Below are 27,766 nucleotides of genomic sequence, written 5' to 3'. Positions count from 1 at the left end.
CCGCACATCTTTGGACACTAAGGGACAATTTAGCACGGCCAATCCACCTAACCTGCACATCTTTGGACACTAAGGGGCAATTTAGCACGGCCAATCCACCTAACCTGCACATCTTTGGACACTAAGGGACAATTTAGCTCGGCCAATCCACCTAACCTGCACATCTTTGGACACTAAGGGGCAATTTAGCACGGCCAATCCACCTAACCCGCACATCTTTGGACACTAAGGGGCAATTTAGCATGGCCAATCCACCTAACCAGCACATCTTTGGACACTAAGGGGCAATTTAGCACGGCCAATCCACCTAACCCGCACATCTTTGGACACTAAGGGGCAATTTAGCACAGCCAATCCACCTAACCTGCACATCTTTGGACACTAAGGGGCAATTTAGCACGGCCAATCCACCTAACCTGCACATCTTTGGACACTAAGGGGCAATTTAGCACGGCCAATCCACCTAACCTGCACATCTTTGGACACTAAGGGGCAATTTAGCACGGCCAATCCACCTAACCCGCACATCTTTGGACACTAAGGGGCAATTTAGCACGGCCAATCCACCTAACCTGCACATCTTTGGACACTAAGGGGCAATTTAGCACGGCCAATCCACCTAACCCGCACATCTTTGGACACTAAGGGGCAATTTAGCACGGCCAATCCACCTAACCTGCACATCTTTGGACACTAAGGGGCAATTTAGCACGGCCAATCCACCTAACCAGCACATCTTTGGACTGTGGGAGGAAACCGGAGCACCCGGAGGAAACGCGCACAGACACCGGGGGGAACGTGCAGACTCCGCACAGACTGTGACCCAAGCCGGGGATCGAACCCGGGTCCCTGGCGCTGTGAGGCGGCGGTGCTCACCACTGTGGTACCCTGCCGCCGTTGCCTTCTCTCCTGCCCCTTTCTGCTTCAAATGCAAACCCTTAAGGTAAGCGCTTTAGTAGCCATTCACCAACCAGCGGAGATAATCCTTCACTGTTTGTTTCTCAAAACGTTGACGAGATCCCCTCCTTATCGCTCTGTCCAAAAAATACAACACTAGCTTTCCACCTTTTTCATCGGAAGTATATCCTCCTGCTTCACACTCAGCAATTTCTGGTTCAGAATTTGTGGCAAAACTTGGTTCCAACTCCATCTACAAGTTTGTTGACGATACGGCCGTAGTGGGCCGGATCTCGGACGAGTCCGAATACAGGAGGGAGATAGAGAACCTAGTGGAGTGGTGCAGCGGCAACAATCTCTCCCTCAATGCCAGCAAAACTAAAGAGCTGGTCATTGACTTCAGGAAGCAAAGTACTGTACACACCCCTGTCAGCATCAACGGGGCCGAGGTGGAGATGGTTAGCAGTTTCAAATTCACAGGGGTACACATCTCCAAAAAAACTGTCCTGGTCCACCCACGTCGACGCTACCACCAAGAAAGCACAACAGCGCCTATACTTCCTCAGGAAAGTAAGGAAATTCGGCATGTCCACATTAACTCTTACCAACTTTTAAAGATGCACCATAGAAAGCATCCTATCGGGCTGCATCACAGCCTGGTATGGCAACTGCTCGGCCCAGGACCGCAAGATACTTCAGAGAGTCGTGAACACAGCCCAGTCCATCACACGAACCTGCCTCCCATCCATTGACTCCATCTACACCTCCCGCTGCCTGGGGAAAGCGGGCAGCATAATCAAAGACCCCTCCCACCCGGCTTACTCACTCTTCCAACTTCTTCCATCGGGCAGGAGACACAAAAGTCTGAGAACACGCACGAACAGACTCAAAAACAGCTTCTTCCCCACTGTCACCAGACTCCTAAATGACCCTCTTATGGACTGACCTCATTAACACTACACCCTGTATGCTTCATCCGATGCCGGTGTTTATGTAGTTACATTGTGTATCTTGTGCTGCCCTATTATGCATTTTCTTTTATTTCCTTTTCTTCCCATGTACTTAATGATCTGTTTGAGCTGCTCGCAGAAAATACTTTTCACTGGACCTCGGTACACGTGACAATAAACAAAATCCAATCCGATGCTGCGATGCCAGACTTGCCTCTGAATCCCGGTTGTGCGACCTCTTGCACCAGCACCAGCTAAATTGTGTTAATCATAGGCAGTTTTAATCATAGAATTTACAGTGCAAAAGGAGGCCATTCGGCCCATCGAGTCTGCACCGGCTCTTGGAAAGAGCAACCTATCCAAGGTCAACACCTCCACCCTATCCCCATAACCCAGTAACCCCACCCAACACTAAAGGCAATTTTGGACACTAAGGGCAATTTATCACGGCCAATCCACCTAACCTGCACATCTTTGGACTGTGGGAGGAAACCGGAGCGCCCGGAGGAAACCCACGCAGACACAGGGACGACGTGCAGACTCCGCACAGACAGTGACCCAAGCCGGGAATCGAACCTGGGACCCTGGAGCTGTGAAGCAATTGTGCTATCCACAATGCTACCGTGCTGCCCAGCCCGTGTTGTCTAGCCCTACAATTTTACTTGCATAACCCATGGATGGAAACCTAGAAGACAGGAGCAGGAGGAGGCCATTCGGCCCTTCGAGCCCGCTCCACCATTTATCACGATCATGGCTGGTCATCCAACTCAATAGCCTAATCCTGCTTTCTCCCCAGAGCCTTTGATCCCATTCTCCCCAAGTGCTGTATCCAGCCGCCTCGTGAATATATTCAATGTTTTAGCCTCAACTACTTCCTGTGGTAATGAATTCCACAGGCTCACCCCTCTCTGTGTGAAGAAATGTCTCCTTATCTCTGTCCAAAATGGTCTACCCTGAATCCTCAGGCTATGACCCCGGTTCTGGACACACCCACCATTGGTAACATCTTTCCTGCATCTGCTCTGTCTCGTCCTGTTAGAATTTTATAAGTCTCTATGAGATCCCCCCTCATTCGCCTGAACTCCAGCGAACACAATCCTAACCGATTCAATCTCTCCTCTTGCGTCAGTCCCGCCATCCCTGGAATCAGCCGGGTAAACCTTCGCTGCTCTCCCTCGAGAGCAAGAACATCCTTCCTCAGAAAAGGAGACCAAAACTGCCCACAATACTCCAGGTGTGGCCTCACCAAGGCCCTGTGCAATTGCAACAACGCCGTAGCAAGTTAATGACCATTATTTATCTCTGCGCAAAAACCTCAGTGATGTTTCTTCCAACGTCTCGTAAGCGGATGGAAGTTCCCTCTTACAACCTGACCCAGCCGCTGTTGAACAAACAGCAAAGGATACATGGGAAGATGGTGAAGTGCAGCGTGGTGAATGGCTGTAACCTGTCCAGGTTCCCAAGCACAGCCCGAGTAGCATCCTGCAACAGACCAACATCAAAGGTGCTTTAACATTATGTGGTAACTCCTCAATTGACAGCACCCAGGGATTCGCCCCCTTACACATTAATTGTCCTCCCATCTACCCGTCATTTCCGTTGTGTAAATTGGATCTGGGGAAGAGGCAGGCAGGTGGATTTAAGAGCGGGGAGAGATCAGCCATGATCTGATTGAATGGCGGAGCAGGCTCAGAAGGGCAGATTAGCCTACCTCTGTTCCTAATTCCTATGCTCCCAAATGAGCAACATTGGGGGTCGGTTAGCTCAGTTACCTGGACGGCCGGCGGGCGGTTCAGGATGACAACAACAGCGCGGGCTCCATTCCCCTTCCAGCTGCGGTCGGCTTGCCACCTGCCTGCCCGCTCTGCCCCCCAGGGCGTTGAAGGCACCCAACGACAGAAACTGCCAAGGGGGTGGCCCAGGATGGAGATAATGAGCCGGGGACCTGCCTCAGGGCAGTGCGCACGTACCACACTATTTAAACAACGGAAGCACAGTAAGCACTCCAAATGCTTTGCTGTAGATTGGCACAGGCGAAGGATTAGGAAAGCTGGAGTGTCCAGGGATGGTGTCAGGGTTTGTCATGATAGGCCCCACAGGGTGAGCACACTGTAAAGCTTCTATTAACATCAACGAGAAATAGCTTCTACTAGGCTGCAGCTGACAGCTTCCAGACAGCCAGATATCTGGATTCTTTTATTTTCTTTCCTTTCACGCTTGAATGGATCTCAAGTACCATGCTCTGAAACCTACCGCAATGTTTATAAACATCTAGCTATGATTGACAGCTCATGACCACATCAAAAGTAGTAGTGTTTAAGTGGTCTTGAGGGTTACCCCATACACCCCACCCACAGGCAACATCACCCCCCGCACACATGGACATTACCCCACCACCACCCCCGCCAGGTGAGGACACTATGGGGTTGCTGAGAGCGCCCCCTTTGCAGGCATCCCCTCATCCCCTACCTTTGAGGCCCCATCATAGCTGCCCGTCACCCCCCCCCACCCTTCATTACTCCCTCATCCCCCCTTTCCTGTGCATGTCCCCCCCTCCTCAGACCCCGACCCTAAGCAGCCCCTCCAGGTCCTCGTCTCCAGTTCTTGGGGCCGGTCGTCTCATCGCCAGGGCTGCGAGCTGAGTTGGGTTGGCTGTGCGTGCAGTTTAAGGGCTGCTCGACCTCGTTAGCGGGGCGCTGGCGAATCGGCTGGCGGGCCTTCAATTGCAGCGTGAAGCCTGTGGGGCCTCATTAAGTGGACCAATTAACGCCGCATTGCATTGCCGGCCTCGTGGCAATTCCCGCTCACTACCACACTTCGAAATCTTTCCGGATAATCGGGCCTTGGGGTAAACCACTGTGTTCCGATATTAGAGGTTGTACGGTAGAACCTGCACTACAGGTTCCCCTGTGGCCCCTGCATGCTAGCTCCGCCCCAGGAGCCAGGTTATAAATATGCGTGGCCTCCAGCTCGCAGCCATTTCGCCAGCTGCGGTGGGAGGCCACACATCTGATACCAATAAAGCCTCAGTTTGGATTCAACTTCGTCTCCAGCCAAATTGATCGTGCCTCAATTTATTAGTATCAGATTCAGAAGATGGACCACACACAAGCGACGCCAGAAAGGACTTCCAGCACTGGCTCGCTTGTTTTGAAGCGTATATCAACTCGGCGCCGACCCCTGTTCCAGAGGCTCAGAAGATCCAAATATTGTACTCCAGACTCAGCTCCAAAGTCTTCCCGCTGATCCAGGGTGCGCCCAGTTACGCTGATGCCATGACTTGACTCAAAGAAAATTATGAACAGAAGACGAACACGCTCTTCGCCAGACATGCGCTCGCAACGCGGACTCAACTACCTGGTGAGTCAATCGAGGACTTCTGGAGGGCCCTCATCCCACTAGTTCGGGACTGTGACTGCCAGGACGTCACAGCTAAGGAGCACTCAGATCTCCTTATGAGGGACGGTTTTGTAACTGGGATTGGTTCTGATGTTATCAGGCAGCGGCTCCTAGACGGGGCCACGCACGACCTCGCAGAGAATAAAACACTAGCGCTCCTCATGACGTTCGCCCTGCGCAATGTCCAGTCCTACGCCCCCAACCGCGCGGCCCACTCCTCCTACGCTTTCTGGGCCCCACAGGCAGCCGCCCCAGCGGGGGCGCTACCCACCCAATACGCCTGCGCTACGCGCCAGCCAGTGATCTCCGGGGGGCCCCGATGCTATTTTTGTGGCCAACAAAGACACCCCCGCCAATGCTGCCCGGCCCGCGCTGCCCTTTGTAAGGCCTGCGGGAAGGGCCACTTCGCTGCGGCATGCCAAGCCCGCTCAGCGGCCGCGATCGCCCCCCCCCCCCCCCCCCCCCCCCGCCCCGATCACTGACAATGGGCGCCGCCATCCTCCTCTGCTCCCCAGGCCATGTACGACCAATGGGCGCCTCCATCTTCTCCCCAGCACAAAACGTGCATTTCTTGGGCGCCGCCATCTTGCTCCACCCCCACAACGTGCGTTCCATGGGCGCCGCCGTTTTGCAATCCCCAGGATCTCCGGGAGCTCTCACCTTGTCCTCCACGCAGGACATGTACAACAACGGCTTTCCAGCACCTCAACTCAATGGCCGCCTCACTACCCGACGATCAACCACGGTTCGCCTCCATGGCACTCGACCAGTCCCGACCACACACTCTGACCAACGCATCCACCAGCGTGAAAGTCAACGGCCATGTGACCTCCTGCCTACTGGACTCCGGGAGCACCAAGAGCTTTGTACACCCAAATACGGTAAGACGCTGCTCCCTTAAGGTACACCCTACCAATCAAAGTATCTCCCTGACCTCTGGATCCCATCGCGTAGCGATCTGGGAATACTGCATGGTCACGCTCACAGTCCAAGGCGTAGAGTTCCACGGCTTTCGCCTCGCGACCCTAAATGTCGATCCTCCTTCCCTCTTTGCCAATCTAACTCCAGATTGCAAACCCGTCGCCACCAGGAGCAGATGGTACAGCACCCAGGATAAGGCCTTCATCAGGTCCGAGGTCCAGCGGTTGCTTCGGGAGGACGTCATCGAGGCCAGCACCAGCCCCTGGAGAGCTCAAGTGGTAGTGGTATCAAGTCTGGGGAAAAAAAACGAATGGTCGTTGTGGTAGTATGCATTAGGGGTCATGTGGGACTGTGAAGCCGTGATGTCATTGGCTGACAGATCCCGGGTCCTGGTTGGCTGTTGACCTCTAGCTCCGCCCTGAAGGCGGAGTATAAGAACCTGGAGTTCTCCCCCGCAGGCCAGTCTGCTACTGAACTGCAGGGAACAAGTCACGCTTAATAAAGCCTCATCGACGTCATCTCTATTCGTCTCTCGTGAGTCTTTGTGCGCTACAATTTATTAAGCGTGCTTAAAAGAACTATGGAGCTCAGGATCATCCCGGAATGCCTGAGGATCAGCCCCAACGCAGTGAACTCAGCAGCAGTTTTCAAACACTGGCAGACTTGTTTCAAGGCCTACCTCAGAACGGCCCCCGGCCGGGTCACAGAAGACCAGAAACTGCAGGTCCTGCATTCGAGGGTAAGCCCGGAAATTTTCCCTCTCATCGAAGACGCAGAGGATTACCAGACGGCGTTCGCAGCACTAAAAAGCATCTATGTTCGCCCAGTGAACCAGATCTACGCACGCTACCAACTCGCAACGAGACGGCAAAGTCCCGGAGAATCGCTAGATGATTTCTACGCCGCGCTACTAATCTTGGGACGGGCCTGCAGCTGCCCGCCGGTAAACGCGATGGAACACACGGACATGTTGATGCGTGATGCTTTTGTGGCTGGTATGAACTCTTCCCAAATCCGCCAAAGACTTTTAGAAAAAGAGTCGCTAGGACTCTCAGAGGCACGGGCCCTTGCAGCCTCACTAGATGTGGCCGCGCGAAACGCCCGCGCCTACGGCCCCGACCGCGCGGCAGCCCCTTGGGCTCCGTGGACCCCCGTCGCGACAAACCCCCCCCCCCTCCCCCCCCCCCCCCCCACCCCACAGGCTTGCGCGGTTCAGACAAGTCGTCCCGGGGGAGCCCGCTGCTATTTCTGCGGCCAGGCGAAACACCCCTGGCAGCGCTGCCCGGCCCGCGCAGTGATTTGTAAGAGCTGCGGGAAAAAGGGCCATTTCGCGGCTGTGTGCCGGTCCCGGGAGGTCGCCGCTGTCCCTGGCGAACAAGGATTCCTGCGCGCTTCTTACGCTCCCCAACCCCCCCCCCCCCCCCCCCCCCCAGCGCCCCATGTACGACCCGCAGGCGCAACCAGTTTGGGTCCCGGCCACCACTGTCCAGCGCCCCATATACGACCCGCAGGCGCAACCAGTTTGGTTCCCGACTACCGCTGTCCCCGGAGAACAAGGCGATCTGCGCGTTTCTGACGCTCCCCAACCCCCCCAGCGCCCCATGTGCGACCCGCAGGCGCCGCCATTTTGGGTCCCGGCCACCACGAGGGGAGGAGGGGCGCCGCCATCTTGGGATCCCCCAGACCTGTGCGACGCATGGGGACGGCCACTTTGTCCACCCCCGCCGCCATCTTGTGACCCCCCAGCCATGTGCGATGCATGGGGGCGGCCATTTTGTTCACCCCCGCCGCCATCTTGGACGGCAACAACGGACCCCAGTGTCGACGGCTCCACGGGGTTCGAGGAAGACGCTCAAACACTACGATCACGTCTGGCCTCAATGACGCTGGACCAAACACGGCCCCGGACGCTCCAGACGACGACAACAACGGTGCTGATAAACGGGCACGAGACACCATGCCTGGTCGACTCCGGGAGCACGAAAAGCTTCATCCACCCCGACACGGTAAGACGCTGTTTTTTGACCATCCGTCCCAGTGCGCAAAAGATTTCCCTAGCTGCAGGATCCCACTCCGTAGAGATCAAAGGGTTCTGCATAGTGACCCTAACGGTGCAAGGGAGGGAGTTTAAAAACTACAGGCTCTACGTCCTCCCCCAACTCTGCGCGCCCACATTACTGGGATTAGATTTCCAGTGCAACCTGCAGAGCCTAACGTTTCAATTCTGCGGCCCAATACCCCCACTCACTATCTGCGGCCTCGCAACCCTCAAAGTTGAACCGCCATCCTTGTTTGCAAACCTCACCCCGGATTGCAAACCCGTCGCCACTAGGAGCAGATGGTACAGCGCCCAGGACTGGACATTTATCCGGTCCAAAGTCCAGCGGTTGCTGAAGGAAGGCATAATCCAGGCCAGCAATAGTCCCTGGAGAGCACAGGTGGTAGTAGTAAAGACCGGGGAGAAGCAAAGGATGGTCATAGACTATAGCCAGACCATCAACAGGTACACACAGCTAGATGCGTACCCTCTCCCCCGCATATCCGACATGGTAAATCGGATTGCCCGATATAAGGTCTTCTCCACCGTGGTCCTCAAGTCTGCCTATCACCAGCTCCCCATCCGCCCAAGTGACCGCAAGTACACAGCCTTCGAGGCAGATGGGCGACTATACCACTTCCTAAGGGTCCCATTTGGCGTCACAAACGGGGTCTCGGTCTTCCAACGGGAGATGGACCGAATGGTTGATCAACACGGGTTGCAGGCCACGTTCCCGTATCTCGACAATGTAACCACCTGCGGCCACGATCAGCAGGACCACGACGCCAACCTCCAAAAATTCCTCCAGACCGCAAACGCCTTGAACCTCACATACGAGGACAAGCGCATGTTTAGCACAAACCGGCTGGCCATCCTGGGATACGTAGTGAGCAATGGGATAATAGGCCCCGACCCCGAACGCATGCGCCCCCTCATGGAATTTCCCCTTCCCCACTGCTCCAAAGCCCTGAAACGCTGCCTGGGTTTTTTTTCATATTACGCCCAGTGGGTCCCCCAGTATGCAGACAAGGCCCGCCCACTAATACAGACTACTACCTTCCCCCTGTCGACAGAGGCTCGCCAGGCCTTCAGCCGCATCAAAGCGGATATCGCAAAGGCCACGATGCGCGCCATCGACGAGTCCCTCCCCTTCCAGGTCGAGAGCGACGCCTCCGATGTAGCTCTAGCGGCCACCCTTAACCAAGCGGGCAGACCCGTGGCCTTCTTCTCCCGAACCCTCCACGCCTCAGAAATCCGCCACTCCTCAGTGGAAAAGGAAGCCCAAGCCATAGTGGAAGCTGTGCGACATTGGAGGCATTACCTGGCCGGCAGGAGATTCACTCTCCTCACTGACCAACGGTCGGTAGCTTTCATGTTCGATAATGCACAGCGGGGCAAAATTAAAAATGACAAGATATTAAGGTGGAGGATCGAGCTCTCCACCTTCAACTACGAGATCTTGTACCGTCCCGGAAAGCTGAACAAGCCGTCCGATGCCCTATCCCGCGGCACATGTGCGAACGCACAAATAGACCGTCTCCAAACCCTCCACGAGGACCTCTGCCACCCGGGGGTCACTCGGTTCTACCATTTTATAAAGTCCCGCAACCTCCCCTACTCTGTGGAGGAGGTCCGTACAGTCACCAGGAACTGCCACATCTGCGCTGAGTGCAAACCGATTTTTTCAGGCCAGATAGAGCGCACCTGATCAAGGCTTCCCGCCCCTTTGAACGCCTCAGTCTGGATTTCAAAGGGCCCCTCCCCTCCACCGATCGCAACACCTACTTCCTGAACGTGGTGGACGAGTACTTCCGTTTCCCCTTCGCCATCCCCTGCCCCGACATGACAGCGGCCACAGTCATTAAAGCCCTTAGCACCATATTCACACTGTTCGGTTGCCCCGCATATATCCATAGCGACAGGGGTTCCTCCTTCATGAGTGACGAGCTGCGCAAGTTCCTGCTCAGCAAGGGCATAGCCTCGAGCAGGACGACCAGCTGCAACCCCCGGGGGAACGGGCAAGTAGAGAGGGAGAACGGCACGGTCTGGAAGACCGTCCTACTGGCCCTACGGTCCAGGGATCTCCCAGTTTCACGGTGGCAGGAGGTCCTCCCGGACGCTCTCCACTCCATCCGGTCGCTGCTGTGTACCACCACTAACCAAACGCCTCATGAGCGCCTCCTTGTCTTCCCCAGGACGTCCTCCTCCGGAACGTCGCTGCCGACCTGGCTGGCGGCCCCAGGACCCATCTTGCTCCGGAAACATGTGCGGGCGCACAAGTCGGACCCGTTGGTCGAGAGGGTTCGCCGCCTCCACGCGAACCCGCAGTACGCTTACGTGGAGTACCCCGACGGCCAACAGGACACGGTCTCCCTGCGAGATCTGGCGCCCGCCGGCAACACGCACACCCCCCCGACACCAATCACCCCCTCCCTGCCACCGGCGCACCCCGCGAGCGCCCCCTTCCCGGGGGGATCGGTCCTCCTCCCAGGTCCAACCAGAAGTGAAGCGGAAGCAGAAACCGTAAGGCTCCCGGAGACGACAACGCTGGAACAAGCACCTGCACCACCACCGGGGCTGAAGCGATCGACAAGGAAGACCAGACCGCCCGCTCGACTCGTTGCATCGGTGTAACACAAGAATGTTGTTGGACTGTAACGAGAATGTTCTTTTTCCTCTTACGAATATTGTAAATAGTTCACAAACCCTGTACATAGCCCAATGTAGGGCAAAGCGTAGGGCATTGAAAGGACATGCCAAAATTTTTTTTTCCTCCCAGGTCCAGCCTTCAAAAACCCCTACCACCATGCGAAGCACCACCCCGCCGGGTTCATTTTTAACAAGGGGTGAATGTGGTAGTATGCATTAGGGGTCATGTGGGACTGTGAAGCCGTGATGCTATTGGCTGACAGATCCCGGGTCCTGGTTGGCTGTTGATCCCTAGCTCCGCCCTGAAGGCAGAGTATAAGAACCTGGGCTTCTCCCCGCAGCTCCAGTCTGTTGTTGAACTGCGGGGAACAAGTCACGCTTAATAAAGCCTCATCGACTTCATCTCTATTCGTCTATCTCGTAAGTCATTGTGTGCTACGGAGAGTGCTCTCTCTCTCTCTCTCTCTCTGTCCTGGTGTAGAGAGTGCTCTCTCGCTCTCTCTGTCCTGGTGCAGAGAGTGCTCCCTCTCTCTCTCTCCTCTGTCCTGGTGTAGAGAGTGCTCTCTCTCTCTCCTCTGTCCTGGTGTAGAGAGTGCTCTCGCTCTCTCTCTCTCTGTCCTGGTGTAGAGAGTGCTCTCTCTCTCTCTCTGTCCTGGTGTAGAGAGTGCTCTCTCTCTGTGTCCTGGTGTAGAGAGTGCTCTCTCTCTCTCTCTCTCTCTGTCCTGGTGCAGAGAGTGCTCCCTCTCTCTCTCTGTCCTGGTGCAGAGAGTGCTCCCTCTCTCTCTCTCCTCTGTCCTGGTGTAGAGAGTGCTCTCGCTCTCTCTCTCTCTGTCCTGGTGTAGAGAGTGCTCTCTCTCTCTCTCTGTCCTGGTGTAGAGAGTGCTCTCTCTCTGTGTCCTGGTGTAGAGAGTGCTCTCTCTCTCTCTCTGTGTTATGGAGTAGAGAGGGCTCTCTCTCTCTCTCTCTCTGTCCTGGTGTAGAGAGTGCTCTCTCTCTCTCTCTGTGTCATGATGTAGAGAGTGCTCTCTCTCTCTCTGTCCTGGTGTAGAGTGCTCACTCTCTCTCTCTGTGTCCTGGTGTGTATAGTGCTCACTCTCTCTCTCCCTCTCTCTGTGTCCTGGTTTAGAGAGTGCTCTCTCTTTCTCTCTCTCTCTCTCTGTCCTGGTGTAGAGAGTGCTCTCTCTCTCTCTCTCTCTCTGTCCTGGTGGAGAGAGTGCTCTCTCTCTCTCTCTCTGTGTCTTGGTGTAGAGAGTGCTCTCTCTCTCTCTCTCTCTCTCAGTGTCCTGGTGTAGAGAGTGCTCTCTCTCTCTCTCTCTCGGTCCTGGTGTAAAGAGTGCTCTCTCTCTCTCTCTCTTTCCTGGTGTAGAGAGTGCTCTCTCTCTCTCTCTGTCCTGGTGTAGAGAATGCTCTCTCTCACTCACTCACTCTGTGTCCTGGTGTAGAGTGCTCTCTCTCTCTTTCTGTCCTGGTGTAGAGAGTGTGGTAGTATGCATTAGGGGTCATGTGGGACTGTGAAGCCGTGATGCTATTGGCTGACAGATCCCGCGTCCTGGTTGGCTGTTGATCCCTAGCTCCGCCCTGAAGGCAGAGTATAAGAACCTGGGCTTCTCCCCGCAGCTCCAGTCTGTTGTTGAACTGCGGGGAACAAGTCACGCTTAATAAAGCCTCATCGACGTCATCTCTATTCGTCTCTCTCGTAAGTCATTGTGCGCTACAATTTATTAAGAGTGCTTAAAGGACTATGGAGCTCAGGATCGCCCCGGAATGCCTGCGGATCAGCCCCCACGCAGTGAACTCAGCAGCAGTTTTTAAACACTGGCAGGCTTGTTTCGAAGGCTGCCTCCGAACGGCCACTGGCCGGATCACAGAAGTCCACTCTGTGTAGAGAGTGCTCTCCCTCTCTCTCTCTCTCTCTCTGTGTCCTGGTGTAGAGAGTGCTCTCTCTCTCTCTCTCTCTCTGTGTCCTGGTGTAGAGAGTGCTCTCTCTCTCTCTCTCTCTATCCTGGTGTACAGAGTGTTCTCTCTCTCTCTCTCTCTCTCTCTCTCTCTCTCTGTCTCCTGGTGTAGAGAGTTCTCTCCCTCTGTCTCTCTCTCTCTGTCCTGGTGTAGAGAGTGCTCTCTTTCTCTCTCTCTGTGTTCTGGTGTAGAGAGTACTCTCTCTCTCTGTCCTGGTGTAGAGAGTGCTCTCTTTCTCTCTCTCTCCTGGTGTAGAGAGTGCTCTCTATCTCTCTGACTCTCTCTGTCCTGGTGTGGAGAATGCTCTCTCTCTCACTCTCTCTCTCTGTGTCCTGGTGTCAAGAGTGCTCTCTCTCTCTCTCTCTCTCTCTCACTCTGTCCTGGTGCAGAGAGTCCTCTCTCTCTCTCTCTCTCTGTCCTGGTGAAGAGAGTGCTCTTTCTCTCTCTCTCTCTCGGTGTCCTGGTGTAGAGTGCTCTCTCTCTCTTTCCTGGTGTGGAGAATGCTCTCTCTCTCTGTCCTGGTGAAGAGAGTGCTCTCTCTCCGTCCTGGTGTAGAGAGTGCTCTCTCTCTCTCTCGCTCTGTCCTGGTGTAGAGAGTTCTCTCTCTCTCTCTCTGTCCTGGTGTAGAGAGTGCTCTCTCTCTCTCTCTCTCTCTCTCTGTCCTGGTGTAGCGAGTGCTCTCTCTCTCTCTCTCTGTCCTGGTGTAGACAGTGCTCTCTCCCTCTCTCTGTGTCCTGGTGTAGAGAGTGCTCTCTCTCTCTCTATCCTGGTGTAGAGAGTGCTCTCTCTCTCTCGCTCTCTCTCTCTGCCCTGGTGTAGAGAGTGCTCTCTTTCTCTCTCTCTCTCTCTCTCTCTCTCTCTGTCCTGGTGTAGAGAATGCTCTCTCTCTCTCTGTCCTGGAGTAGAGAGTGCTCTCTCTCTCTCTCTGTCCTGGTGTAGCGAGTGCTCTCTCTCTCTCTCTGTCCTGGTGTAGCGAGTGCTCTCTCTCTCTCTCTCTCTCTCTCTCACTCTTGGTGTAGAGAGTGTTCTCTCTCTCTCTCTCTCTCTCTCTCTCTTGATGTAGAGAGTGCTCTCTCTCTCTTGTCCTGGTGTCGAGAATGCTCTCTCTCTCTCCCTCTCTGTCCTGGTGTAGAGAGTGCTCTCTCTCTCTCTCTCTGTCCTGGCGTAGAGAGTGTTCTCTCTCTCTCTCGCTCTCTGTCTGTCCTGGCGTAGAGAGTGCTCTCTCTCTCTCTCTCTCTCTCTCTCTGTCCTGGTGTAGAGAGTGCTCTCTCTCTCTGTCTCCTGGTGTAGAGAGTTCTCTCTCTCTCTCTCTCTCTGTCCTGGTGTGGAGAATGCTCTCTCTCTCTCACTCTCTTTCTCCGTCCTGGTGTAGAGAGTGCTCTCTACTTTCTCCGTCCTGGTGTAGAGAGTGCTCTCTCTCTCTCTTTCCTGGTGTAGAGAGTGCTCTCTATCACTCTCTCTGTGTGTGTCCTGGTGTAGAGAGTGCTCTCTCTCTCTCTCTCTCTGTCCTGGTGTAGAGAGTGCTCTCTCTGTGTCCTGGTGTAGAGAGTGCTCTCTCTCTCTCTCTCTATCCTGGTGTAGAGCGTGCTCTCTCTCTCTCTCTCTATCCTGGTGTAGAGAGTGCTCTCTCTCTCTCTCTCTTGTCCTGGTGTAGAGAGTGTTCTCTCTCTCTCTCTCTCTCTCTCTCTCTGTCCTGGTGTGGAGAATGCTCTCTCTCTCACTCTCGCTGAGTCCTGGAGTAGAGAGTGCTCCCTCTCTCTCTCTCTCTCTCTCTCTGTCCTGGTGTAGAGTGTGCTCTCTCTTTCTCTTTCCTGGTGTAGAGAGTGCTCTCTTTCTCTCTCTCTCTCTCTGTCCTGGTGTAGAGAGTGCTCTCTCTCTCTCTCTGTCCTGGTGTAGAGAGTGCTCTCTCTCTCTCTCTTTCCTGGTGTAGAGAGTGCTCTCTTTCTCTTTCTCTCTCTGTCCTGATGTCGTGAGTGCTCGCTCTCTCTCTCTCTCTCTCTCTGTGTCTTGGTGTAGAGAGTGTTCTCTCTCTCTCTCTCTCTCTCTCTGTCTCGGTGTAGGGAGTGTTCTCTCTCTCTCTCTCTGTCCTGGTGTAGAGAGTGCTCTCTCTCTCTCTGTCTCCTGGTGTAGAGAGTTCTCTCTCTCTCTCTCTCTGTCCTGGAGTAGAGAGTGCTCTCTCTCTCCCTGTCCTGGTGTAGAGAGTGCTCTCTCTCTCTCTCTCTCTCTCTCTCTCTCTCTGTCCTGGTGTAGAGAGTGCTCTCTCTCTGTCCTGGTGTAGAGAGTGCTCTCTCTCTCTCTATCCTGGTTTGGAGAGTGCTCTCTCTCTCTCTTGTCCTGGTGTAGAGAGTGTTCTCTCTCTCTCTCTGTCCTGGTGCAGAGTGCTCTCTCTCTCTCTGTCCTGGTGGTGAGAGTGCTCTCTCTCTCTCTCACTCTCGCTGTGTCCTGGAGTAGAGAGTGCTCTCTCTCTCTCTCTGTCCTGGTGTAGAGAGTGCTCTCTCTCTCTCTGTCCTGGTGTAGACTCTCTGTCCTGGTGTAGAGAGTGCTCTCTCTCTCTCTCTCTCTCTGTCATGGTGTGGAGAATGCTCCCTCTCTCTCTCTCCCTCTCTCTCTCTGTCCTGGTGTAGAGAGTGCTCTTTCTCTCTCTCTCTCTCTCTGTCCTGGTGTGGAGAATGCTCTCTCTCTCTCTGTCCTGGTGTAGAGAGTGCTCTCTCTCTCTCTCTCTCTGTGTCCTGGTGTAGAGAGTGCTCTCTCTCTCTCTTGTCCTGGAGTAGAGAGTGCTCTCTCTCTCTCTCTCTGTCTCCTGGTGTAGAGAGTTCTCTCTCTCTCTCTCTCTGTCCTGGTGTGGAGAATGCTCTCTCTCTCTCTCTCTCTGTCCTGGTGTCGAGAGTGCTGTCTCTCTCTCTCTCTCTCTCTCTGTCCTGGTGTAGAGAGTGCTCTCTCTCTCTCTTTCCTGGTGTAGAGAGTGCTCTCTTTCTCTCTCTCTCTCTCTCTGTCCTGGTGTAGAGAGTGCTCTCTCTCTCTCTGTCCTGGTGTAGAGAGTGCTCTCTCTCTCTCTCTCTTTCCTGGTGTAGAGAGTGCTCTCTTTCTCTTTCTCTCTCTGTCCTGGTGTAGCGAGTGCTCGCTCTCTCTCTCTCTCTCTCTGTGTGTCTTGGTGTAGAGAGTGTTCTCTCTCTCTCTCTCTCTCTCTCTGTCCTAGTGTAGAGAGTGCTCTCTCTCTCTCTCCTTCCTGGTGTAGAGAGTGCTCTCTCTCTCTCTCTCTCTCTGTCCTGGTGTAGAGAGTGCTCTCTCTCTCTCTCTCTCTATCCTGGTTTGGAGAGTGCTCTCTCTCTCTTGTCCTGGTGTAGAGAGTGTTCTCTCTCTCTCTCTGTCCTGGTGTAGAGAGTGCTCGCTCTCTCTCTCTCTCTCTCTCTCTCTGTCCTGGTGTGGAGAATGCTCCCTCTCTCTCACTCTCTGTGTCCTGGTGTAGAGAATGCTCTCTCTCTCTCTCTCTCTCTCTCACTGTGTCCTGGTGTAGAGAGTTCTCTCTCTCTCTCTCTCTCTTTCTGTCCTGGTGTGGAGAATGCTCTCTCTCTCTCTCTCTCTCCCTCTCTCTGTCCTGGTGTAGAGAGTGCTCTTTCTCTCTCTCTGTCCTGGTGTCGAGAGTGCTCCCTCTCTCTCTCTGTGTGCTGGTGCGGAGAATGCTCTCTCTCTCTCTCTCTCTCTCTCTGTGCCCTGGTGTAGAGAGTGCTCTCCCTCTCTGTGCCCTGGTGTAGAGAGTGCTCTCTCTCTCTCTCTCTCTCTGTCCTGGTGTGGAGAATGCTCTCTCTCTCTCTCACTCTCTGTCCTGGTGTAGAGAGTGCTCTCTCTCTCTGTGTCCTGGTGTAGAGAGTGCTCTCTCTTTCTCTGTGTCCTGGTGGAGAGAGTGCTCTCTCTCTCTCTCTCTCTCTCTGTCCTGGTGGAGAGAGTGCTCTCTCTCTCTCTCTCTCTGTCCTGGTGGAGAGTGCTCGTGCTCTCTCTCTCTCTCTCTCTCTCTGTCCTGGTGGAGAGAGTGGTCTCTCTCTCTCTCTCTCTCTCTCTCTGTCCTGGTGTAGAGAGTGCTCTCTCTCTCTCTCTGTCCTGGTGTAGAGAGTGCTCTCTCTCTCTCTCTCTCTCTCTGTCCTGGTGTAGAGAGTGCTCTCTCTCTCTCTCTCTCTCTCTATCCTGGTTTGGAGAGTGCTCTCTCTCTCTTGTCCTGGTGTAGAGAGTGTTCTCTCTCTCTCTCTGTCCTGGTGTAGAGAGTGCTCTCTCTCTCTCTCTCTCTCTGTGTCCTGGTGTAGAGAATGCTCTCTCTCTCTCTCTCGCTCTCTGTGTCCTGGTGTAGAGAGTTCTCTCTCTCTCTCTCTCTCTTTCTGTCCTGGTGTGGAGAATGCTCTCTCTCTCTCTCTCTCTCTGTCCTGGTGTAGAGAGTGATCTCTCTCTCTGTGTCCTGGTGTAGAGAGTGCTCTCTCTCTCTCTCTCTCGGTGTCCTGGTGTAGAGAGTGCTCTCTCTTTCTCTCTGTCCTGGTGGAGTGAGTGCTCTCTCTCTCTCTCTCTCTCTGTCCTGGTGGAGAGAGTGCTCTCTCTCTCTCTCTCTCTCTGTCCTGGTGGAGAGAGTGCTTGTGCTCTCTCTCTCTCTCTCTCTCTGTCCTGGTGTAGAGAGTGGTCTCTCTCTCTCTCTCTCTCTCTGTCCTGGTGTAGAGAGTGCTCTCTCTCTCTCTCTCTCTCTGTGTCCTGGTGTAGAGAGTGCTCTCTCTCTGTCTCTCTCTGTGTCCCTGTGTAGAGAGTGATCTCTCTCTCTCTGTCCTGGTGTAGAGTGCTCTCTCTCTCTCTCTCTCTCTGTCCTGGTGTAGAGAGTGCTCTCTCTCTCTCTTTCTCTGTCCTGGTGCAGAGAGTGCTCTCTCTCTCTCTCTCTGTCCTGGTGTAGAGAGTGCTCTCTCTCTCTCTCTCACTCTCGCTGTGTCCTGGAGTAGAGAGTGCTCTCTCTCTCTCTCTCTCTCTCTCTGTCCTGGTGTGGAGAATGCTCCCTCTCTCTCACTCTCTCTGTGTCCTGGTGTAGAGAATGCTCTCTCTCTCTCTCCCTCTCTCTGTCCTGGTGTAGAGAGTGCTCTTTCTCTCTCTCTCTGTCCTGGTGTAGAGAGTGCTCCCTCTCTCTCTGTGTGCTGGTGCGGAGAATGCTCTCTCTCTCTCTCTCTCTCTCTGTCCTGGTGTAGAGAGTGCTCTCCCTCTCTGTGCCCTGGTGTAGAGAGTGCTCTCTCTCTCTCTCTCTCTGTCCTGGTGTGGAGAATGCTCTCTCTCTCTCTCACTCTCTGTCCTGGTGTAGAGAGTGATCTCTCTCTCTCTGTCCTGGTGTAGAGAGTGCTCTCTCTCTCTCTCTCTCTGTGTCCTGGTGTAGAGAGTGCTCTCTCTTTCTCTGTGTCCTGGTGGAGAGAGTGCTCTCTCTCTCTCTCTCTCTGTCCTGGTGGAGAGAGTGCTCTCTCTCTCTCTCTCTCTCTGTCCTGGTGGAGAGAGTGCTCGTGCTCTCTCTCTCTCTCTCTCTCTCTGTCCTGGTGGAGAGAGTGGTCTCTCTCTCTCTCTCTCTCTCTGTCCTGGTGTAGAGAGTGCTCTCTCTCTCTCTCTCTCTCTGTCCTGGTGTAGAGAGTGCTCTCTCTCTCTCTCTCTCTCTCTTTCTGTCCTGGTGTGGAGCATGCTCTCTCTCTCTCTCTCTCCCTCTCTCTGTCCTGGTGTAGAGAGTGCTCTTTCTCTCTCTCTCTGTCCTGGTGTAGAGAGTGCTCTCTCTCTCTGTGCCCTGGTGTAGAGAGTGCTCTCTCTCTCTCTCTCTCTGTCCTGGTGTGGAGAATGCTCTCTCTCTCTCTCTCTGTCCTGGTGTAGAGAGTGATCTCTCTCTCTCTGTCCTGGTGTAGAGAGTGCTCTCTCTCTCTCTCTCTCTGTGTCCTGGTGTAGAGAGTGCTCTCTCTTTCTCTCTGTCCTGGTGGAGTGAGTGCTCTCTCTCTCTCTCTCTCTGTCCTGGTGGAGAGACTGCTCTCTCTCTCTCTCTCTCTCTGTCCTGGTGGAGAGAGTGCTCGTGCTCTCTCTCTCTCTCTCTCTCTCTGTCCTGGTGTAGAGAGTGGTCTCTCTCTCTCTCTCTCTCTCTCTCTGTCCTGGTGTAGAGAGTGCTCTCTCTCTGTCTCTCTGTGTCCCTGTGTAGAGAGTGATCTCTCTCTCTCTGTCCTGGTGTAGAGAGTGCTCTCTCTCTCTCTCTCTCTCTGTCCTGGTGTAGAGAGTGCTCTCTCTCTCTCTCTGTCCTGGTGTAGAGAGTGCTCTCTCTCTCTCTCACTCTCGCTGTGTCCTGGAGTAGAGAGTGCTCTCTCTCTCTCTCTCTCTCTCTGTCCTGGTGTAGAGAGTGCTCTCTCTCTCTCTGTCCTGGTGTAGAGAGTGCGCTCTCTCTCTCTCTCTCTCTCTCTCTCTGTCCTGGTGTAGAGAGTGCTCTCTCTCTCTCTTTCCTGGTGTAGAGAGTGCTCCCTTTCTCTTTCTCTCTCTGTCCTGGTGTAGACAGTGCTCTCTCTCTCTCTCTATCTGTGTCCTGGTGTAGAGAGTGCTCTCTCTCTCTCTTTCCTGGTGTAGAGAGTGCTCTCTCTCTCTCCCTCTCTCTCTCTGTCCTGGTGTAGAGAGTGCTCTCTCTCTCTCCCTCTCTCTCTCTGTGTCCTGGTGTAGCGAGTGCTCTCTCTCTCTCTCTCTCTCTGTCCTGATGTAGCGAGTGCTCTCTCTCTCTCTCTCTCTCTGTCCTGGTGTAGAGAGTGCTCTCTCTCTCTCTGTCCTGGTGTAGAGAGTGCTCTCTCTCTCTCTGTCCTGGTGTAGAGAGTGCTCTCTCTTTCTCCGTCCTGGTGTAGAGAGTGCTCTCTCTCTCTCTCTGTGTCCTGGTGTAGAGAGTGCTCTCTCTCTCTCTGTCCTGGTGTAGAGAGTGCTCTCTCTCTCTCTGTCCTGGTGTAGAGAGCGTTCTCGTTCTCTCTCTCTCTCTCTCTCTCTCTCTCTCTCTTTCTGTCCTGGTGTATAGAGTGCTCTTTCTCTCTCTCTCTCTCTCGGTGTCCTGGTGTAGAGAGTGCTCTCTCTCTCTCTCTTTCCTGGTGTAGAGAGTGCTCTCTCTCTCTCTCTCTCTCTCTGTCCTGGTATAGAGAGTGCTCTCTCTCTCTCTCTCTCTGTCCTGGTGTAGAGAGTGCTCTCTCTCTCTCTCTCTCACTCTCTCTGTTCTGGAGTAGAGAGTCCTCTCTCTCTCTCTCTCTCTCTCTCTCTCTCTCCCTCTCTCTGTCCTGGTGTAGAGAGTGCTCTTTCTCTCTCTCTCTCTCGGTGTCCTGGTGTAGAGAGTGCTCTCTCTCTCTCTCTTTCCTGGTGTAGAGAGTGCTCTCTCTCTCTCTCTCTCTCTCTGTCCTGGTGTAGAGTGCTCTCTCTCTCTCTCTCTCTCTCTCTGTCCTGGTGAAGAGAGTGCTCTCTCTCTCTCTCTCTGTCCTGGTGTAGAGAGTGCTCTCTCTCTCTGTCCTGGTGTGGAGAATGCTCTCTCTCTCTCACTCTCGCTGAGTCCTGGAGTAGAGAGTGCTCCCTCTCTCTCTCTCTCTCTGTCCTGGTGTAGAGTGCTCTCTCTCTCTCTTTCCTGGTGTAGAGAGTGCTCTCTTTCTCTCTCTCTCTCTCTCTCTGTCCTGGTGTAGAGAGTGCTCTCTTTCTCTTTCTCTCTCTGTCCTGATGTCGTGAGTGCTCGCTCTCTCTCTCTCTCTCTCTCTCTGTGTCTTGGTGTAGAGAGTGTTCTCTCTCTCTCTCTCTCTGTCCTGGTGTAGAGAGTGCTCTCTCTCTCTCTGTCTCCTGGTGTAGAGAGTTCTCTCTCTCTCTCTCTCTGTCCTGGAGTAGAGAGTGCTCTCTCTCTCTCTGTCCTGGTGTAGAGAGTGCTCTCTCTCTCTCTTTCCTGGTGTAGAGAGTGCTCTCTCTCTCTCTCTCTCTCTCTCTGTCCTGGTGTAGAGAGTGCTCTCTCTCTGTCCTGGTGTAGAGAGTGCTCTCTCTCTCTCTATCCTGGTTTGGAGAGTGCTCTCTCTCTCTCTTGTCCTGGTGTAGAGAGTGTTCTCTCTCTCTCTCTCTCTGTCCTGGTGCAGAGTGCTCTCTCTCTCTCTGTCCTGGTGTAGAGAGTGCTCTCTCTCTCTCTCACTCTCGCTGTGTCCTGGAGTAGAGAGTGCTCTCTCTCTCTCTCTGTCCTGGTGTAGAGAGTGCTCTCTCTCTCTCTGTCCTGGTGTAGACTCTCTGTCCTGGTGGAGAGAGTGCTCTCTCTCTCTCTCTCTCTCTCTGTCCTGGTGGAGAGAGTGCTCTCTCTCTCTCTCTCTCTGTCCTGGTGGAGAGTGCTCGTGCTCTCTCTCTCTCTCTCTCTCTGTCCTGGTGGAGAGAGTGGTCTCTCTCTCTCTCTCTCTCTCTGTCCTGGTGTAGAGAGTGCTCTCTCTCTCTCTCTCTCTCTGTGTGTTTCGGTGTAGAGAGTGTTCTCTCTCTCTGTCCTAGTGTAGAGAGTGCTCTCTCTCTCTCTCTGTCCTGGTGTAGAGAGTGTTCTCTCTCTCTCTCTGTCCTGGTGTAGAGAGTGCTCTCTCTCTCTCTCTCTCTCTGTGTCCTGGTGTAGAGAATGCTCTCTCTCTCTCTCTCTCTCACTGTGTCCTGGTGTAGAGAGTTCTCTCTCTCTCTCTCTCTCTCTTTCTGTCCTGGTGTGGAGAATGCTCTCTCTCTCTCTCTCTCCCTCTCTCTGTCCTGGTGTAGAGAGTGCTCTTTCTCTCTCTCTGTCCTGGTGTAGAGAGTGCTCTCTCTCTCTCACTCTCGCTGTGTCCTGGAGTAGAGAGTGCTCTCTCTCTATCTCTCTCTCTCTGTCCTGGTGTGGAGAATGCTCCCTCTCTCTCACTCTCTCTGTGTCCTGGTGTAGAGAATGCTCTCTCTCTCTCTCCCTCTCTCTGTCCTGGTGTAGAGAGTGCTCTTTCTCTCTCTCTCTGTCCTGGTGTAGAGAGTGCTCCCCCTCTCTCTGTGTGCTGGTGCGGAGAATGCTCTCTCTCTCTCTCTCTCTCTCTGTCCTGGTGTAGAGAGTGCTCTCCCTCTCTGTGCCCTGGTGTAGAGAGTGCTCTCTCTCTCTCTCTCTCTCTGTCCTGGTGTGGAGAATGCTCTCTCTCTCTCTCACTCTCTGTCCTGGTGTAGAGAGTGATCTCTCTCTCTCTCTGTCCTGGTGTAGAGAGTGCTCTCTCTCTCTCTCTCTCTGTGTCCTGGTGTAGAGAGTGCTCTCTCTTTCTCTGTGTCCTGGTGGAGAGAGTGCTCTCTCTCTCTCTCTCTCTGTCCTGGTGGAGAGAGTGCTCGTGCTCTCTCTCTCTCTCTCTCTCTCTCTCTCTGTCCTGGTGGAGAGAGTGGTCTCTCTCTCTCTCTCTCTCTCTGTCCTGGTGTAGAGAGTGCTCTCTCTCTCTCTCTCTCTCTCTCTGTCCTGGTGTAGAGTGCTCTCTCTCTCTCTCTCTCTCTCTGTCCTGGTGAAGAGAGTGCTCTCTCTCTCTCTCTCTGTCTCTGTCCTGGTGTAGAGAGTGCTCTCTCTCTCTCTCTCTCTCTCTATCCTGGTTTGGAGAGTGCTCTCTCTCTCTTGTCCTGGTGTAGAGAGTGTTCTCTCTCTCTCTCTGTCCTGGTGTAGAGAGTGCTCTCTCTCTCTCTCTCACTGTGTCCTGGTGTAGAGAGTTCTCTCTCTCTCTCTCTCTCTCTCTCTTTCTGTCCTGGTGTGGAGAATGCTCTCTCTCTCTCTCTCTCTCCCTCTCTCTGTCCTGGTGTAGAGAGTGCTCTTTCTCTCGCTCTCTCTCTCTGTGCCCTGGTGTAGAGAGTGCTCTCTCTCTCTCTCTCTCTCTGTCCTGGTGTGGAGAATGCTCTCTCTCTCTCTCTCTCTGTCCTGGTGTAGAGAGTGATCTCTCTCTCTCTGTCCTGGTGTAGAGAGTGCTCTCTCTCTCTCTCTCTCTCTGTGTCCTGGTGTAGAGAGTGCTCTCTCTTTCTCTCTGTCCTGGTGGAGTGAGTGCTCTCTCTCTCTCTCTCTCTCTGTCCTGGTGGAGAGACTGCTCTCTCTCTCTCTCTCTCTGTCCTGGTGGAGAGAGTGCTCGTGCTCTCTCTCTCTCTCTCTCTCTGTCCTGGTGTAGAGAGTGGTCTCTGTCTCTCTCTCTCTCTCTCTCTCTGTCCTGGTGTAGAGAGTGCTCTCTCTCTGTCTCTCTCTGTGTCCCTGTGTAGAGAGTGATCTCTCTCTCTGTCCTGGTGTAGAGAGTGCTCTCTCTCTCTCTCTCTCTCTGTCCTGGTGTAGAGAGTGCTCTCTCTCTCTCTCTGTCCTGGTGTAGAGAGTGCTCTCTCTCTCTCTCTGTCCTGGTGTAGAGAGTGCTCTCTCTCTCTCTCACTCTCGCTGTGTCCTGGAGTAGAGAGTGCTCTCTCTCTCTCTCTCTCTCTCTGTCCTGGTGTAGAGAGTGCTCTCTCTCTCTCTGTCCTGGTGTAGAGAGTGCGCTCTCTCTCTCTCTCTCTCTCTCTCTCTGTCCTGGTGTAGAGAGTGCTCTCTCTCTCTCTTTCCTGGTGTAGAGAGTGCTCCCTTTCTCTTTCTCTCTCTGTCCTGGTGTAGACAGTGCTCTCTCTCTCTCTCTATCTGTGTCCTGGTGTAGAGAGTGCTCTCTCTCTCTCTTTCCTGGTGTAGAGAGTGCTCTCTCTCTCTCCCTCTCTCTCTCTGTCCTGGTGTAGAGAGTGCTCTCTCTCTCTCCCTCTCTCTCTCTGTGTCCTGGTGTAGCGAGTGCTCTCTCTCTCTCTCTCTCTCTCTGTCCTGATGTAGCGAGTGCTCTCTCTCTCTCTCTCTCTGTCCTGGTGTAGAGAGTGCTCTCTCTCTCTCTCTCTGTCTGTCCTGGTGTAGAGAGTGCTCTCTCTCTCTCTCTCTCTGTCCTGGTGTGGAGAATGCTCTCTCTCACTCACTCTCTCTGTGTCCTGGTGTAGAGAGTGCTCTCTCTTTCTCCGTCCTGGTGTAGAGAGTGCTCTCTCTCTCTCTCTGTGTCCTGGTGTAGAGAGTGCTCTCTCTCTCTCTGTCCTGGTGTAGAGAGTGCTCTCTCTCTCTCTGTCCTGGTGTAGAGAGCGTTCTCGTTCTCTCTCTCTCTCTCTCTCTCTCTCTCTCTTTCTGTCCTGGTGTAGAGAGTGCTCTTTCTCTCTCTCTCTCTCTCGGTGTCCTGGTGTAGAGAGTGCTCTCTCTCTCTCTTTCCTGGTGTAGAGAGTGCTCTCTCTCTCTCTCTCTCTCTCTGTCCTGGTATAGAGAGTGCTCTCTCTCTCTCTCTCTCTCTGTCCTGGTGCAGAGAGTGCTCTCTCTCTCTCTCTCTCACTCTCTGTTCTGGAGTAGAGAGTCCTCTCTCTCTCTCTCTCTCTCTCTCTCTCCCTCTCTCTGTCCTGGTGTAGAGAGTGCTCTTTCTCTCTCTCTCTCTCGGTGTCCTGGTGTAGAGAGTGCTCTCTCTCTCTCTCTTTCCTGGTGTAGAGAGTGCTCTCTCTCTCTCTCTCTCTCTCTCTGTCCTGGTGTAGAGTGCTCTCTCTCTCTCTCTCTCTCTCTGTCCTGGTGAAGAGAGTGCTCTCTCTCTCTCTCTCTGTCCTGGTGTAGAGAGTGCTCTCTCTCTCTGTCTCCTGGTGTAGAGAGTTCTCTCTCTCTCTCTCTCTCTCTCTCTCTCTGTCCTGGTGTGGAGAATGCTCTCTCTCTCTCACTCTCGCTGAGTCCTGGAGTAGAGAGTGCTCCCTCTCTCTCTCTCTCTCTGTCCTGGTGTAGAGAGTGCTCTCTCTCTCTCTTTCCTGGTGTAGAGAGTGCTCTCTTTCTCTCTCTCTCTCTCTCTCTGTCCTGGTGTAGAGAGTGCTCTCTTTCTCTTTCTCTCTCTGTCCTGATGTCGTGAGTGCTCGCTCTCTCTCTCTCTCTCTCTCTCTCTGTGTCTTGGTGTAGAGAGTGTTCTCTCTCTCTCTGTCTCCTGGTGTAGAGAGTTCTCTCTCTCTCTCTCTCTCTCTCTGTCCTGGAGTAGAGAGTGCTCTCTCTCTCTCTGTCCTGGTGTAGAGAGTGCTCTCTCTCTCTTTCCTGGTGTAGAGAGTGCTCTCTCTCTCTCTCTCTCTCTCTGTCCTGGTGTAGAGAGTGCTCTCTCTCTGTCCTGGTGTAGAGAGTGCTCTCTCTCTCTCTATCCTGGTTTGGAGAGTGCTCTCTCTCTCTCTCTTGTCCTGGTGTAGAGAGTGTTCTCTCTCTCTCTCTCTGTCCTGGTGCAGAGTGCTCTCTCTCTCTCTGTCCTGGTGTAGAGAGTGCTCTCTCTCTCTCTCACTCTCGCTGTGTCCTGGAGTAGAGAGTGCTCTCTCTCTCTCTCTGTCCTGGTGTAGAGAGTGCTCTCTCTCTCTCTGTCCTGGTGTAGACTCTCTGTCCTGGTGTAGAGAGTGCTCTCTCTCTCTCTCTCTCTCTCTGTCATGGTGTGGAGAATGCTCCCTCTCTCTCACTCTCTCTGTGTCCTGGTGTAGAGAATGCTCTCTCTCTCTCTCTCTTTCTGTCCTGGTGTGGAGAATGCTCTCTCTCTCTCTCTCTCTCTCTCCCTCTCTCTCTCTGTCCTGGTGTAGAGAGTGCTCTTTCTCTCTCTCTCTCTCTCTCTCTCTCTCTCTGTGTCCTGGTGTAGAGAGTGCTTTCCCTCTCTGTGCCCTGGTGTAGAGAGTGCTCTCTCTCTCTCTCTCTCTCTCTGTCCTGGTGTGGAGAATGCTCTCTCTCTCTCTGTCCTGGTGTAGAGAGTGCTCTCTCTCTCTCTCTCTGTGTCCTGGTGTAGAGAGTGCTCTCTCTCTCTCTTGTCCTGGAGTAGAGAGTGCTCTCTCTCTCTCTCTCTCTGTCTCCTGGTGTAGAGTTCTCTCTCTCTCTCTCTCTGTCCTGGTGTGGAGAATGCTCTCTCTCTCTCTCACTCTCTCTGTCCTGGTGTCGAGAGTGCTGTCTCTCTCTCTCTCTCTCTCTCTGTCCTGGTGTAGAGAGTGCTCTCTCTCTCTCTTTCCTGGTGTAGAGAGTGCTCTCTTTCTCTCTCTCTCTCTCTCTGTCCTGGTGTAGAGAGTGCTCTCTCTCTCTCTGTCCTGGTGTAGAGAGTGCTCTCTCTCTCTCTCTCTTTCCTGGTGTAGAGAGTGCTCTCTCTCTCTCTCTCTCTCTGTCCTGGTGTAGAGAGTGCTCTCTCTCTCTCTCTCTCTATCCTGGTTTGGAGAGTGCTCTCTCTCTCTTGTCCTGGTGTAGAGAGTGTTCTCTCTCTCTCTCTGTCCTGGTGTAGAGAGTGCTCGCTCTCTCTCTCTCTCTCTCTCTCTCTGTCCTGGTGTGGAGAATGCTCCCTCTCTCTCACTCTCTTTCTGTCCTGGTGTAGAGAATGCTCTCTCTCTCTCTCTCTCTCCCTCTCTCTGTCCTGGTGTAGAGAGTGCTCTTTCTCTCTCTCTCTGTCCTGGTGTAGAGAGTGCTCTCCCTCTCTGTGCCCTGGTGTAGAGAGTGCTCTCTCTCTCTCTCTCTCTCTGTCCTGGTGTGGAGAATGCTCTCTCTCTCTCTCTCTCTGTGTGTTTCGGTGTAGAGAGTGTTCTCTCTCTCTGTCCTAGTGTAGAGAGTGCTCTCTCTCTCTCTCTGTCCTGGTGTAGAGAGTGCTCTCTCTCTCTCTCTCTCTCTGTCCTGGTGTAGAGAGTGCTCTCTCTCTCTCTCTCTCTCTATCCTGGTTTGGAGAGTGCTCTCTCTCTCTTGTCCTGGTGTAGAGAGTGTTCTCTCTCTCTCTCTGTCCTGGTGTAGAGAGTGCTCTCTCTCTCTCTCTCTCACTGTGTCCTGGTGTAGAGAGTTCTCTCTCTCTCTCTCTCTCTTTCTGTCCTGGTGTGGAGAATGCTCTCTCTCCCTCTCTCTGTCCTGGTGTAGAGAGTGCTCTTTCTCTCTCTCTCTTTCCTGGTGTAGAGAGTGCTCTCTCTCTCTCTCTGTGTGCTGGTGCGGAGAATGCTCTCTCTCTCTCTCTCTCTCTGTCCTGGTGTAGAGAGTGCTCTCCCTCTCTGTGCCCTGGTGTAGAGAGTGCTCTCTCTCTCTCTCTCTCTGTCCTGGTGTGGAGAATGCTCTCTCTCTCTCTCTCTCTCTGTCCTGGTGTAGAGAGTGATCTCTCTCTCTGTCCTGGTGTAGAGAGTGCTCTCTCTCTCTCTCTCTCTCTCTCTCCCTCTCTCTCTCTGTCCTGGTGTAGAGAGTGCTCTTTCTCTCTCTCTCTCTCTCTCTCTCTCTCTCTTTCTGTCCTGGTGTGGAGAATGCTCTCTCTCTCTCTCTCTCCCTCTCTCTGTCCTGGTGTAGAGAGTGCTCTTTCTCTCTCTCTCTGTCCTGGTGTAGAGAGTGCTCTTTCTCTCTCTCTCTGTCCTGGTGTAGAGAGTGCTCCCTCTCTCTCTCTCTCTGTCCTGGTGTAGAGAGTGATCTCTCTCTCTCTGTGCCCTGGTGTAGAGAGTGCTCTCTCTCTCTCTCTCTCTGTCCTGGTGTGGAGAATGCTCTCTCTCTCTCTCTCACTCTCTGTCCTGGTGTAGAGAGTGATCTCTCTCTCTCTGTCCTGGTGTAGAGAGTGCTCTCTCTCTCTCTCTCTCTGTGTCCTGGTGTAGAGAGTGCTCTCTCTTTCTCTGTGTCCTGGTGGAGAGAGTGCTCTCTCTCTCTCTCTCTCTGTCCTGGTGGAGAGAGTGCTCTCTCTCTCTCTCTCTCTGTCCTGGTGGAGAGAGTGCTCGTGCTCTCTCTCTCTCTCTCTCTCTGTCCTGGTGGAGAGAGTGGTCTCTCTCTCTCTCTCTCTCTCTGTCCTGGTGTAGAGAGTGCTCTCTCTCTCTCTCTGTGTGTTTCGGTGTAGAGAGTGTTCTCTCTCTCTGTCCTAGTGTAGAGAGTGCTCTCTCTCTCTCTCTCTGTCCTGGTGTAGAGAGTGCTCTCTCTCTCTCTCTCTCTCTGTCCTGGTGTAGAGAGTGCTCTCTC

The 27,766-nt window shown here is 53.7% G+C and overlaps 1 protein-coding gene across 1 annotated transcript in view; it reads right to left on the bottom strand.

The window, feature by feature from the left end:
* Positions 1 to 27,766, bottom strand: part of LOC140399980 (uncharacterized) — a 183,638-nt gene that overhangs the window by 108,220 nt on the left and 47,652 nt on the right. The window contains exon 4 of the mRNA XM_072489481.1: positions 3,254 to 3,329. Within this exon, the coding sequence (XP_072345582.1) occupies positions 3,254 to 3,329 (76 nt within the window). The remainder of the gene's footprint in view (positions 1 to 3,253; positions 3,330 to 27,766) is intronic.

Source organism: Scyliorhinus torazame, chromosome 24 (genome assembly GCF_047496885.1).
Source record: "Scyliorhinus torazame isolate Kashiwa2021f chromosome 24, sScyTor2.1, whole genome shotgun sequence".
In the NCBI taxonomy this organism is placed as follows: Eukaryota; Metazoa; Chordata; class Chondrichthyes; order Carcharhiniformes; family Scyliorhinidae; genus Scyliorhinus; species Scyliorhinus torazame.
Note: the sequence above shows the minus strand (reverse complement) of the source record. Positions and strands in the feature narration are given on the sequence as shown.